Source organism: Mustela putorius, unplaced genomic scaffold (genome assembly GCF_011764305.1).
Source record: "Mustela putorius furo isolate JIRA1106 unplaced genomic scaffold, ASM1176430v1.1 tig00000174_pilon_pilon_pilon, whole genome shotgun sequence".
In the NCBI taxonomy this organism is placed as follows: domain Eukaryota; kingdom Metazoa; phylum Chordata; class Mammalia; order Carnivora; family Mustelidae; genus Mustela; species Mustela putorius.
The window spans coordinates 33,188,864-33,202,438 of record NW_025421304.1 but is presented as its reverse complement, the minus strand read 5'-3'; the positions used below and the strand labels follow the sequence as shown (position 1 = coordinate 33,202,438).

Genomic DNA, 13,575 nt, shown 5'->3' with positions numbered 1-13,575 from the left:
AAAAAAAAAAAATCAGTATCTTGAGAGGCACTTACAGCTTTTATTCTGGGCACCCTAGTGTCAGAAAGAGAAGCACAGTCCCACAGCTGATAGAGGTTCTCAGCAGGCAAGGTTCTGGGCCTTTTGGTCCTTCTGTTCCAAGCATCCTCTTCTGTCACCATTGGGGATTCAAGGAGTGTAAGTGTAATCAGCATGACCTTCCCAGGCTCAAGTTTCCAGGTTAAACATGAAAACTGTTCTAAAAGATATCTTCTACTCCCATGTTCTCCTTTAGAATACTTACCAACAGCAGCCAGACAAGACTGGACATCTGTCCCAAGATCTCGAACACACGTCCTACTTTAAGCCTCTGAGAGGAACCGATTGCTTGATATTACAACCAGGGAAAAACTGGCCAAAAAAACAGGCATTCAGGAACCAAGAATTCAAGTAAGTTCTGTGTCTGTGACATGAAATATGTTATATTACCCCCCCCCCGGTGGGTTGCTGAAAAAACTGACCTATCTTAGATTATCACAATCATCAAGGCTATGTAAAGGTATGGGATGGTAAACATTTAGCACTACAAGTCCCACTCCTGCAAAATGAAGAACTCTTGTCAGTGGTATACCCATTTAGAATCACCAGCCGCAAATACGTGAGGAAATGTGAAAGTATCTATTTTGAGAACAATTTTCTACAGTTGGAACTGCCATTTTGGTCCAATAATTCCTTTATTATGACGCTGTCCTGTGCCTAGTAGGTATTTTCAGCACTCCTGGCCTCTACCAACTAGTTACCCTGCCCACCTCCCCTCCCCCAATTTGTGACACCCCCAAAACTCTATATACTTAGTCACATGTCCTCCAGTTGGGAGAACAAAATCACTCTCATTGGGTACCTTCTAAAGTTAGGGAGACGGTGGTTCAGTATGTTAAATGCTCATAACAAAGTAGCAATCATCAGTTTATCAGCACAGAAACAATCCTTGATCAGATTTATACATGTATATATAACATAGGGACTTTTATGCACATGTTGGCAAAGAGAAAAATGTCAACCTGTCAAGAAAATTGGTTTCTGATCCACTGTTGAAATTAAAGGGAGGAAAGGATCTAGATCATATGCCTTTTCAGCCAGTTTCAATTCCTCTATCGTTGATTGCTGAGTGTTATGACCTCAATTTATGTTTTTATGCGTATACACACACACTTGTACACATACATACACACACATATATACACATACATACTGAACACATGAACAAGAGTAACGAATTTCACACATACAGAATACTTGTATTTCTGATATTGGGGCCGAAATTAATAGCCCTTTTGCAATTTACACAGTATGAAAAACAGAGCTGCAATCACTTGTCCTGTATCTTCTCTCTTTTCTTCATGTAGATGTGGTTTCAGAACCAAAGAACCCTATACCCAAAGCAGAGCAGAAGCAAGTCCATGAATTCCTTGGCAGATGGCCCAAATGGAAGACCAGATCTCACAGCTCAACAGTACCAAATTCATTTGTCCACACCCCTGGGCAGGTCTCATCAATTTGCTTTCTCCAATTCCTTCAGCAGGAACCCAACATTTCTACCTGCTCCTGTCCCTTGTGTGAGCCAAGGACCAGGTGTCATGATGGTGCAACCTACACAGGCTACGCAGGCAGAGAATTCTCTCTCTACTCTGACCCTTAGACCTACCTACCAATACCCTCAACTTCAGGAGGGGACCTCTCAGACCCTTTTCTGGCTCCCAAACCAAGAAAAATGCCAGAATCACATAGAACAGACTGGCCCAGGAGTATTGCAGTTGAAGGACTATTCTGAGTCTCGGCCCGAGCATCAACACCACCAGTCGCAGGATCTGCTACAGGTGGACATAACTTACGTTCTGCAAAGGTGGGATGAGGTCTGCCAGGCTCTGATCGCAAAATGGGATCCTCAAGAAGGTACATACTGGGGGCGCCTGGGTGGCTCAGTGGGTTGAGCCGCTGCCTTCGGCTCAGGTCATGATCTCAGAGTCCTGGGATCGAGTCCCGCATCGGGCTCTCTGCTCAGCAGAGAGCCTGCTTCCCTCTCTCTCTCTGCCTGCCTCTCCATCTACTTGTGATTTCTCTCTGTCAAATAAATAAATAAAATCTTAAAAAAAAAAAAAAAAAAGGTACATACTGAGATACACACGGCTACAGCACACAGTCAGCTGAGAACCAGCCCACTCCCTCAGCCAACTGCACCAGCAATGTGTAGAGCCTTATGTCAAGCCTTATGTCAGCTCCTGTTACCCACAGATGTTGAGGAAAAGGTTACCTTTTCTGAGTCCCAATCCACAGAAAGAGAACCCTCCAGGACCCCAACTGTGCTTCAGTGAAGATGATTTTCAGGCTGTGTTCCATATGCTACAAAGCTCACCAGGGCCTGAGTTTCAGAAGGAAGAAGTCATTCTCAAAACCTGGTCCAGGCCTCTCTTCTTTTGATGGACAATCAGTGCAACTTAAAAAACAGCAAACAGTGAAGTCATCCTGTTTGGGACAGGATTAATGCAAGAGGAAGGAGAAAACTACTGGAAACCCAAATGAAGTCTTAACTTCTTTGCAGGCAGTGGTTATTTTCTGTACTCCCTTCACTGACTAAGCTGCATCCAGCCTCTGGAAGCACCATAGGCATTAGCCACCAGACAGGCCTGCGGAATCCTTCTGAACCAAATATTTTTCTGACAAACATGACCCCCTCTCTGTAATCACCACATCCACCAATCGGGAACATCCATGAACCGTAACCAAACCCAAGCAAAAATAGGTCTACCAGGGACACATCAGCACACCCTTTCCTGCTAGCAAGATGGGAAAGCAAACTTGAAATTAGTTTATCATGTAGAAAATGAAAAGGATAGTGTATTTCCTGATGTGAGTTCATAAAAGTGAGCTTTTCTCCAAAGCTCTGAGGGCTTTAGTAGGAACTAGAAACTATCTTAGTATCTACAATAAGAGGATGATCAAATGAATTAGAATAAATCCACGATACTGAGTAATCTTCACTTGTATTTTTTTCCTTTGTCTATTTAAAACATAAAAAATTTTACAATGAAAATGCAGTAGTGATTACTTACTCTAATACTAGTATTTCTACATTTTTAGGTTTTTCATATACTCACCAGTGTTATGTGTGGGTCTATATATATACATACACACATATATGTATATATATACACACATACAAACGTCCAGAAAATTATAAATTTTCTATTAAACTAAAACCTGAGGATAACCATTGTCATTTTCATTTTTTCTCTTCTGAAATGGTAACTTTTCAAAGTAGATTTTAATGTATGAAGGTGTACTAATGGTTACTTTGGTACAGTAAAAATATCTTTGAAAAGTATTTTTTTTGTTCATTTTATCAATCTGCATTGTCATATTTGCTGTTTACTTTCCATATGAAGGTGTCAGAATAAGGGCCTTGCACATACACCCAGTACTACAAAGATAGCCATTTTACACTAACACAAACAGGTATAAGGTATACATCCTTACCAGTGATATATGCGTGCGTTACACCAAGAGTTTCTCTAGATGTTCACACACTAACACTCAAGCATCAGAATATTCCAACATCAGTATTTATGGTCAAATTACACTCAGCAGAAATTACTTTTCCTAATATTAGCTGGACTTTACCACCTAACAAATTAAAACTCACACATATACACACATAAGGAACAAATTACTGTGGCATCTATCAGAAAAAACAAAAAAAAAGAACCTGACAGATTTGGTGTTTGTGAATGAACAGATTACGTTGCTTGAATGACAGAAATTCATTTTCTCACAGTTCTCAAAGTATCTGCCGGTTTGGTTTCTTCTGAGGCCTGTTTCTTTGCTATGCAAACGGCCATCTTCTTCCTGTGTCCTCACATGGTCTTCCCTCTGGGCACACACTGCAGTGTGCCTCTCCATGTATCCAAATTTCCTCTTCTTGCATTTGGTTTTCTTAGCTTTCAGTATATGGTCTCTGGTTTAGGTTTTGGTTTGCTTGGGTGGCACTAGAGCCACCCCCGTCTAATGAGCTCCATGTTTTAACTACTTTAACCTCTGTAAAAATTTATTTGTAAAAAGTTTCCACTACCTGCTTTAAAAATATTAGAAAATAATTTGATTTACTTAAGTCTATATTGTGGAAAAGCCTCCAGTTAAATACACAAAACAGGCAGAACAGTTAGCAGCAAGCTTCTCTGAAGAGCTCAGATGAGCTCTTCATATCTTTGGACACAAATTTATGACCTGAGGCAGCCCACAGTGCCCAGGCGCCAAGCTTGTAAAACCTGATTCATTCCCCAGAAACACCCCAAAGGCAACAAACTATCAAAACTGAATGCTGCAGAACTGAGGAAGCCCTTTGTTGTTGACAGGCACAACCATACTGAAAACTAGAGAATCTGAGAGGATAAAAGCAAAAAGATAAGCAGAATAAGTTTTATGGTAATGTTTATTATTGACAGAGAAGCATAAATGGCATTTGCTTCAAGAAAATATGCTCAAGGGGCACCTGGGTGGCTCAGTCAGTTAAGTGTCTGCCTTTGGCTCAGGTCATGATCCCAAGGTCCTGGGATTGAGCCTCACATGGAACTCCCTGCTCAGCAGGGATCTGCTTTTCCCTCCCCTTCTGTGCTCTCTCTCTCTCAAGTAAATAAATAATTTTTTTTAACGGGGGAGAATAAAAGAAAATATGCTAAAGAAACATATTAACAACCCTAAGGTAAAGCACAGAAAAATGAGAACTCAAAAGGTTAAGTCCAGGCTGATGATAACAGATAATAATCCACTACTGGGTGGATATTCTTGTTCCTAGAGAAGGTCACTAGGATTTATCTGTACAATTGAAGGTTTTTAGACGACTTTTATTTGGGGACTTACGTTCCCCTTCACACATTCCCAGGGAAGGTTATACAATCTGCAGCCCAATAAAGACAGACCTGGAAATTTAAGTCAATCTAGTCATTTAAGAAGTTAGGAAGGGGCATGTGCCAAAATTCTAGAAAATGAGAAGTCTAGGGGCTTCTGAGAACGGTCACTGACCAATAAAGGAGAAACAAGGAGGAAACAGTCCCTCTCCCACTGTTAGAACTACAGCAGCCAACTTCTGACAATGAAGTAAGCAGGCTACAAGACAAGCTAGAGATAGAACAGAAAAATTTTAACTCGTAAGTTAACTGCCTCAGGACTTCTTATTATATATACAAGATATAATCCCATTTCCCTTGTTTGAAGTCCTGTAGGTTAAGTTTTCTGTTATAAGCAATTAAATGCAACTTATGGATATAGGCAGAGGAGGGATATGATCCAGCAAACAGCATTAGACCAAAAACAAGAGATCTCAAGAATTCAAGCAGCAGCTTCAACCTTTAAAATGCAAATACATCCGCTTTAAAGGGACAGGGAACAAAGGAAGACTGAACACCAGGAGCATAATCCACTGCTGCAGTTCGCAAAGAGGAGACCAGAAAAAATGTTTCTGCCACTAATGAAGGTATAGAAGTTATTTAAGTCTTAGAAATTTTCAAAAGCTTAAGTGGGGGGTGGGGAATAATGAGGAAGGTCCAGGGGCATCTGGGTTGCTTCAATGGAACATGCTGGAATGGTGAGTGCCCAGAGAACATGGGTAGGGCACCGACTCCTTCTGTTACACACCTGTTGGTTCGTGATTCGCTCCTCTCCACTCCAGCTCTCAGCAGTTCCCAGTGTCCCGCCTTCTCTCACAGTCCTTGATGCAGATCGTCTCTCTGCTCCATCCGGAAGAACTACCATCTTTTTAATAGCCTACTAGTTCTAAAATGAAACCACTCTGTTCTTTATTGACCTAATTAGGATCCAAAAAATGTCAGTTCCTTCATGGTTTTTACATTAAAAATGTTTTGTGAACACAATCAAATAAAAACACTTGGAGACTCAAAGTTCTATTTATTTTCAACAATAAAAGCAACACAACAAAGAGGAATCAATTCACTAATTTGTAAATCTAACACAATCCTTAGCACAAACTATTTTCAATAAATAAGAACACATTACTATTAACTGAGTAAGACTGTTTTTAAGACTCTCTAGGGTTCTGTGTCTGTTTTAAACAAAACTGGGTGATAAAGAAACACGTGTCACAAGTATGACTGACAAAGACTGGAAGAAAAGAACAGCCAAGGAGCAGGTCCCCAAATAGTAAGTTAACAAAGGGAATATGGGATTTCCAAAGCAGTTGAGAAATCAGAGCTCACGAGAAGATGCAAGGGTTTAGGGAAGTCTATATTCAAGGCCTTGTAATTAAAACTTTCCACATTTCTAGATTCTTGATTTGGAATCTATACAATCTAGAGGAGCTTCTGCCAAAAGATTGGAAGCTCTTTATTCATGCTGCCCAGAAAGACCAATCTCCTAATCTCCCTCCTTTGACTCTGTCCCTAGCTCCTGAAACAATATAGTAAGGTATCCATTCAGAAAGGATTACTACTACACAGGCCAACCTCCCCCTGGTTTAGATTTTCCTTTCATAAACACGCCGATACTGCCACGGACAGCTCTAAATATATCCAATGTCTTTTACTTTTAGCCTCCTACACAACTCTGCTTGGCTACAAAATCTAATACTCACAGAGAAGCCTATGCAGGGCAATGGCAGCATTGGTCAGAAGACAAGTGTCAGTTCCAATGTACAAATCTCTGAAGTTCAATGATCACAAATCTTTTTTTTTTTTAACCTCACTTGCCAGGTGTTTTCTCTTTTCTCATATCCTGCCAATTATTTCTTTCGGAATTCAATCCTCCGAGCCACATTCTGAGCACCAAATTTTTTGACCAATGCATCTCGGGCATCCTCATCATCTTTTTGCAAATCTAAGTCATCCTGTCGGGACCAAATGGGATACCCATCAGCCCTCTGACCAGACTCTAAAAAGGAGGAAGTAGCCTCCAGCTCACCACTATTTTTTAGGAAGGCTTGTGTTACTGTTGACAGATCCAAGTTAAACTTTTCCATTAACTGCCGGATGATCTTAATAGCAGCTCCCACCTCTGGTGCAGAAACTTTTTCTTCTTCTTCTTCTTCCTCATCCTCATCAGGCTGTGTCTCAGAATCTTCCTCAGGTGTGGGTGGATCATCGTCACACATGGTTATGTGTATTTCAAAATCAGGGCTCTCGTCAACCTAGAGAAAGTGATGAATATGACCAGTTCCTAATTACCAAGTCCCAATTTACTCTTTCAGTATCTACTCTCTCAACCACACCGCCCCCCCGCTTTGTCCTTTTCACGCCAATCACACTGAACTTCCCTCAGTCCCTTCAGTACCATCATGCTCCTTCTTATGTTATTCATGTTGGACGTGTTTACATATACTTACAGATAATGGGTTAAGGGGGGACTGACCGTGTGTGTGTGTAGGTGGAAAATATGCAGTGTTTATGCATACATTATGAGCACATACGTTTATATATATAACTACAGTATTCCCACAAAACACCAGAAGCTACACTAAATATTAAAAAATGTTTGTGCATACACGTATTCATTAGGTGATCTGTTAAAAGTTTGACTTCACTCTCAGATTGTAAGCTACATATCTGAAACCAAGATCAATCCCACTTTCTATTCTCCCTCTCCCACACCCCCACCCTTACCTTGCTGGGCCTCAGGTGTACAAAAAGAGTTAATTCAATAACGAATTTTAAAGAAGAATGAAGTAGGGAAGAAGTTAAACCTACTCAACATACCACAATCTCCTCAAACTCCCGGGTGGCTTCTACAAGCATCTTTTTGACTGCTTCATCATTCTCCTTGATCTCTTCCTTTACATATTCCTCCTCAGGTAAGTCTGGAGTTCTCTTATTCTGTGGTTCTATTAAAGAGAAGAACATCACCAAATTAGAAGTAGCCTCTTTTTTACAGAAACCAAAAATACAATGCATGCTCTATGAGCTCTTAGCCAGAAGTGAGCCTGTACATTTTTTCTATTAGAAGACACCAGTTTTGGATCTGAAGGTTTAGAAGAACATAAGATAAGCATATTCAAAAATTTCTAACTTGATTCTGAAAAGTTGTACTATCCAAATGAAGATATTTTTCCCAGGCTCTAACACATAAAATAAAAATATTCTTAAAGTGTTAATTCATTTTTGCTTTCTATTTATAAATGTGTAAATTAACAAAATCGTGCCATAAATCGGGTTCTCTTCTCTGTGAAGTAGATTATGAAATGGAGATTAACACGTAGGTGTTTATTAGGGTGCACTTCTGGCAAAACACCTGTTGAGAAGAAAGCAGGATAGGAGCGAAGTTGAGTGGTGAAAAAGCTCCAACAAAGCCTCCGCTGAAACCATGGGGAAGTCTGGAGCTGGCCAAGTTGAGGTGAGGAAGCCATGACAAAATTCGCCATAGATCAGTCCCTAAATGCTAGCCATCCTAAGATGACAAGACTTTGGGCAAGATGCCTCTCCCAGCCATTGCAGACAATTAGGAGGGTGCACCACAAGCCACTACATCCCATCTACAGAAAGGAGGGTCTCCTAAAGCTCAGCATCCTCTGGTGTCTCTTTTTCTCTTTGTTCTCTAAGGATTTAATTCTGCTTTCTTTTCCACTTAACAAAAACTGACTACCAAGGAGCAGCAGAGAAAGTTGTGATGTAACTGCTCTGTATCCTGATTTAGGTGTGGTTACAACAATTATATACATACTAAAATACACAACTGGAAAATAATATGGTGGCCCCTCAAAATACTACACACAAAATTACCATATGATCCAGCAATTCCACTTCTGAATGTATACTTAAAAGAAATGAAACCAGAGTCTCAAACAGCTATTAGTACACCCATATTCACAGAAGCATTACTCACAACAGCCAAGATAGGGAAATAACCTAAGTGTCCCTTGATGGATGACCAAATAAACAAAATATGGCCTATACATGCAGCAGAATATTCAGCTTTAAAAAGACAGGAAATTCAGACACATACTACAACATGGACACTGTGCTAAATGAAATAAACCAATCATAAAAGGACAAATGTATGATTCCAGTTACATGAAGTAGACCAAATTCATAAAGACAAAAAAGGAGAAGGGTGGTTGTCAGGAGCTGGGGGAAGGAGCAAAGGGGAGTCAGTGCTTAATGGGTACAGAGTTTTAGTTTTAGAAAAAGAAAAAGTTCTGAAGACAGACGGTGGTGATGGTTACATGACAACATGAATGTACTTAAGGCCACCAAAGTGAACACTTAAAAATGGATAAAATGGCAAATTTTATGTAACATATATATTACCAAAAAGATATCTCTAGATATTACCCATTTTGTTCATGTACCCACTGATAAAAAACAACACTTCCTTGTTCTGATTTACTTTCCTGAAAAACATCACCACACACATTTGTTATTTAAGTTTCTATGGGTCATAAGTCCAGGCATGGTTTCTATCGATCCTCTGATCAGGGTCCAGTTTATTTTTATTTAATAACAATATTCTGCATTTGCTTATCGGCCATTCATTTCCTTTTCCGGAAAATCCTAGTTCCATTTCTTTTGCTCATTTTTATTAGTTTCCGTTCACTAACTTCTACCAGCTCTTTGGACATTAAGGAAACAATGCTGCCATGTATTAGGACTCTTTTTCCAGTTTGCTCTCTGACTTTATCATGAAAAGTTTTTAATTTCAAATAATTGAACAAAAATTTTTTTTAATCTCTCTGGTTTCAGGACTATCACCATGCAAATATTAAAAAGCATATCCAAGGCAACCTACTGCAAATCATACATCCAATAAGAGGTTAATATCCAGAATAAAGAGTGCAAACAACTCCATAACAAAAAAAAATTCCAATTAAAAAATAGAGAATCTGAATAAACATTTTTCCAAAGAAAACATACAAATGGCCAAGAGGCACATGAAAAGATGCTCAATATCACTAATCATCAGTGAAATGCAAATGAAAACCACAATGAAGTATCACAAAACACCTGTCAGAACGGCTATTAACAAAAAGACAAGAAATAACAAGTATTGAACAAGATGTAGAAAGAAGGAACCTTCGGGCATTGCTGGGGGGAGTGTAAGCTGGTGCAGCCACTATAGAACCAATGAGGTTCCTCAAAAAATTAAAAACAGAACCGCCATACAATACAGCAATACCACTCTGTCGTATCAATCTGAAGAAAATGAAAGCACTGGGGAGCCTGGGTGGCTCAGTGAGTTAAGCCTCTGCCTTCGGCTCAGATCATGATCTCAGATCTCAGATCCCTCTCAGGGATTGAGCCCTGCATCGGGCTCTCTGTTTGGCCGGGAGCCTGCTTCTCCCTCTCTCTCTGCCTGCCTCTCTGCCTTGTGATCTCTGTCTGTCAGATAATAAAATCTTAAAAAAAAAAAATGAAAGCACTAATGTGAAAAGATATATATATACAACCCATCATTCACTGCACCATTATTTACAAGAGCCAAGATACAGTAACAACCCCAATGTCCACTGATAAAAACGAATGGATTAAAATGTGGTGCATGCACACATACGCAGGTACACATACACACACACACACACACACAGGACTACTACTCAGTTGGTGTGTAGGAAAAAAAAAAAACCCAATAAGGAAATCTTGCCACCTACAACAATATGGCCAGACCAAGAGGATATTATACTAGTGAAATAAATCAGAAAAAGACAAATACCATGTGATTTCAATCATAAGTGCAATCTGAAACCAACCAAACTAAACAAAACCTAAGCTCACAGATACAGAGAATGGAGATGGAAGAGGGCTGACATGGGGGGGGAGGGATGCAGGGCAGCAAAATGGAGAAGGGGATCAAGAAGTACAAACTTCCAGGTATAAAATAAATAAATCATGGGGGTAAAATGTACGTACAGTACAGGGAATACAATCAATGATACTGTATTAACCTGCATGATGACAGATAGTAGCCTAACTTACTGTGACAGTTTGCAATGTATGCAAATGTAGAATCCCTAGGTTGCATACTTGAAACTAATACTGTATGCCAACTGTACTCCAGATTTTAAAAAAGATTAATAAACAATACCAGAATTAAAAAATAAACTTAAAATATATTCAGGCATTTTTTCTTCCAAGTTATTTTTTTTTTCTTTTCTTTTTTAAGTAATCTCTACACCCAAGTTAGGGCTCAAACCTACAACCCTGAGATCAAGAGTCACATCCTCAGGGTGCCTGGGTGATTCAGTGGGTTAGGCCTCTGTATTCTTCTCAGGTCCTGATCTCAGGGTCCTGGGATCAAGCCCTGCTTGGGCTCTCTGCTCCGTGGGGAGCCTGCTTGCCCCTCTCTCTCTGCCTGCCTCTCTGCCTACCGGTGCGTGCGCTCGCGCGCGCGCTCTCTCTCTCTCTCTCTCTCTCTGTCAAATTAATTAATTAATTAATTAATTTAAAAAAAAAAAAGATTCACATGTTCTACCGGCTGAGCCAGCCAGGCACCCCCTTATCCATATCTTCTTAGTCATTTTGGGATTTTAATCTTTACAATTAAATACCCGATCAACAAAATATTAGAGTATGGTGAAGCCAACTTAATTTTCTCCAAAGTTCCAAACGGCCTGTAGGCCCAACACTACCAATTTAAAAGCAAAGCCCTACACGACCTACCCCACCCATACACATAGCCTTGTCCTCTCTTGCAAAACTCTCTGTTGCTTACTCCATTCTAGCCACACTGGTCTTTGTTGCTCCAAGAACACACCAGCTACATTCCCACCTCCAGGCCTCTGCAGGTAATATTCCCTCTGCCTGAAACACTTCCTCAGATAACCACCTGGCTTGCTCTTTTGGTCTCTGTTCAAGCATGTAGTGACCTTCCCTGATCACCCTGTAGAAAACAACCTCCTCCCCAGCCATTACCCTGATTTTATTTTTCTCTATAGCACTTACCACTGCCCAGCTAGCATGTTAAGTTCCATGACCGCAGGGACTTTTACTTATTGTTATATCCCAGCAGGATAACAGTGTCTGGCACTCAAATATCTGTTGAATGAATGAATCTGAAATGTCACGTTTACCAAAAACAAAATTCTACTAAGCATGCTGAACTACCTCCCCAGACCTGAAGTGTTCCATGGGACTAGCCAGCCACCTAAGGAAAAGGGCGGGGGTGGGGAGGCGGGGGGGGGGGGGGGTGACATGCTTCTTTCAACAAAAGGGTCTGTCAGTTTAAGTTACATCAGAAGTGAAGCATCTTCACAGCTCTGCACTAAGTCCTAACCAACCTGCATCCCCACGTCCAATTCGACTGCATTAAAAACTCACTTCACCTGAGCCAGAGACCAGCAAGACCATTCCAACCGATGAAACCTGCTGCGAGTACGCACAGAAGCCAAAACATGAAATAAACTGGTCCGGCATGCCTTTAAAAAGGCGTATACTCTATCTGAACTCATAGGAATATATTTTTTTAACGAGTTTCTGGAAAAGAAACCCTAAAAGCTGGTTAACAACACACTGCCTCCGGGGAAGACAACTGGGTAGGTGGTTCGTAAGAAGGGGGGGGTAGGTATCTCTAGATAGTCTTTTTGTACCTTTTGAACATCAAACCACGTCAGTTCCCTAGTTATCTGGAAAATATATCTTTAAGTGCGATTAAGAAAATGGTGCAGTTTTACCCGGATGTCTAAAGGGGCGGGGGGAGGGCCGGGCGACGCCACCAGCCGCGCCAACATGGATGCCCAGCAGGAAGGGGAAGGCGCCCCGCCCCCACCCGCACAGGTGCAGCGCAGGTCCCGCGTTCGCGGCAGAGGCCTCACCCCCGCTGTCAGCAGCTTCGGGATCCTGCTCAGCTTTCCGCTTGAGCTTCTGGGACGAGGGGCTCACTGGGGCGTCCCCCAACAGGTACTTGTGCTCCTGGCCCCGCAGGTGCTTGAGGTAGCGGTCCTTCAGGGACTGCCACGAATGCTGGGTGAGCGAGCTCTTCTCCATCGCCTTCCACAAAGCGGTGCCGGTGACGGAGCTCGCCGAGCGGGCATTTTCCTTCACGTACGTCAAGATGGCCACGTCGTCCGCGTCCGTGAAGGCGATGCGCCCCCCGTGCGGCTGCGGCTCGGACTGCGCGGCGGCCGCGGCGCCCCCCTCGGCCTGGGCCCCGGCCTTCGTCTCCGGTGCCTGGTCGGCCGCCGAGCCGAGTCGATAGTCGTCCAGGTCGAGCCTCTCGTTGCGATCCACGCAGTCCATGATGTACTGCGTGGAGATGAAGTCTCCCGAGGCCTCGGCCGCCGCCTCCCCCGGCTGGGCCAGCAGCACGGCCCCGGGCTCCTGCACCCGGCACAGGGTGCCGCCGCCGTGCAGGATGAGCGTCGAGACCCGGCGCTTGGCCGGGCTGGGACGCACGTAGAAGGACATGGAACTGCCATCTTCCCTCACGAACAGAGTCGAGGAATGGGTGAGCCCGTTGGGGTCTTTGCCGAACTCCATCGTCTCCGCCATAGCTGACGCCAGGTACCACAGGAGCGGCCCCCAACCGAGCTCTGACGCGCCAGAGCAAAATAGAACCAACAGGCGCTCCCTACGCGGCGGCCGCGAAGCCCCGCCCTGCGCCTGCGCA

At 42.4% G+C, this 13,575-nt stretch overlaps 2 protein-coding genes across 2 annotated transcripts; one reads left to right on the top strand and one right to left on the bottom strand.

The window, feature by feature from the left end:
• Positions 1–1,337: 1,337 nt before the first annotated feature.
• DUXB (double homeobox B) lies at positions 1,338–1,995 on the top strand. The gene has a single exon (XM_045076330.1). It carries the CDS (start codon positions 1,386–1,388, stop codon positions 1,968–1,970), a length of 585 nt encoding a protein of 194 aa, XP_044932265.1. The 5' UTR covers positions 1,338–1,385; the 3' UTR covers positions 1,971–1,995.
• Positions 1,996–5,917: 3,922 nt separating this feature from the next.
• On the bottom strand, positions 5,918–13,560 carry LOC101687509 (TERF2 interacting protein). Its single transcript, XM_004753972.3, has 3 exons — positions 12,782–13,560; positions 7,737–7,861; positions 5,918–7,171 (listed from the first exon to the last, which is right to left on the bottom strand). The coding sequence occupies exons 1-3, from the start codon at positions 13,455–13,457 to the stop codon at positions 6,767–6,769; spliced, it is 1,206 nt and encodes a 401-aa protein (XP_004754029.2). The 5' UTR covers positions 13,458–13,560; the 3' UTR covers positions 5,918–6,766.
• Between the last annotated feature and the right edge of the window lie 15 nt (positions 13,561–13,575).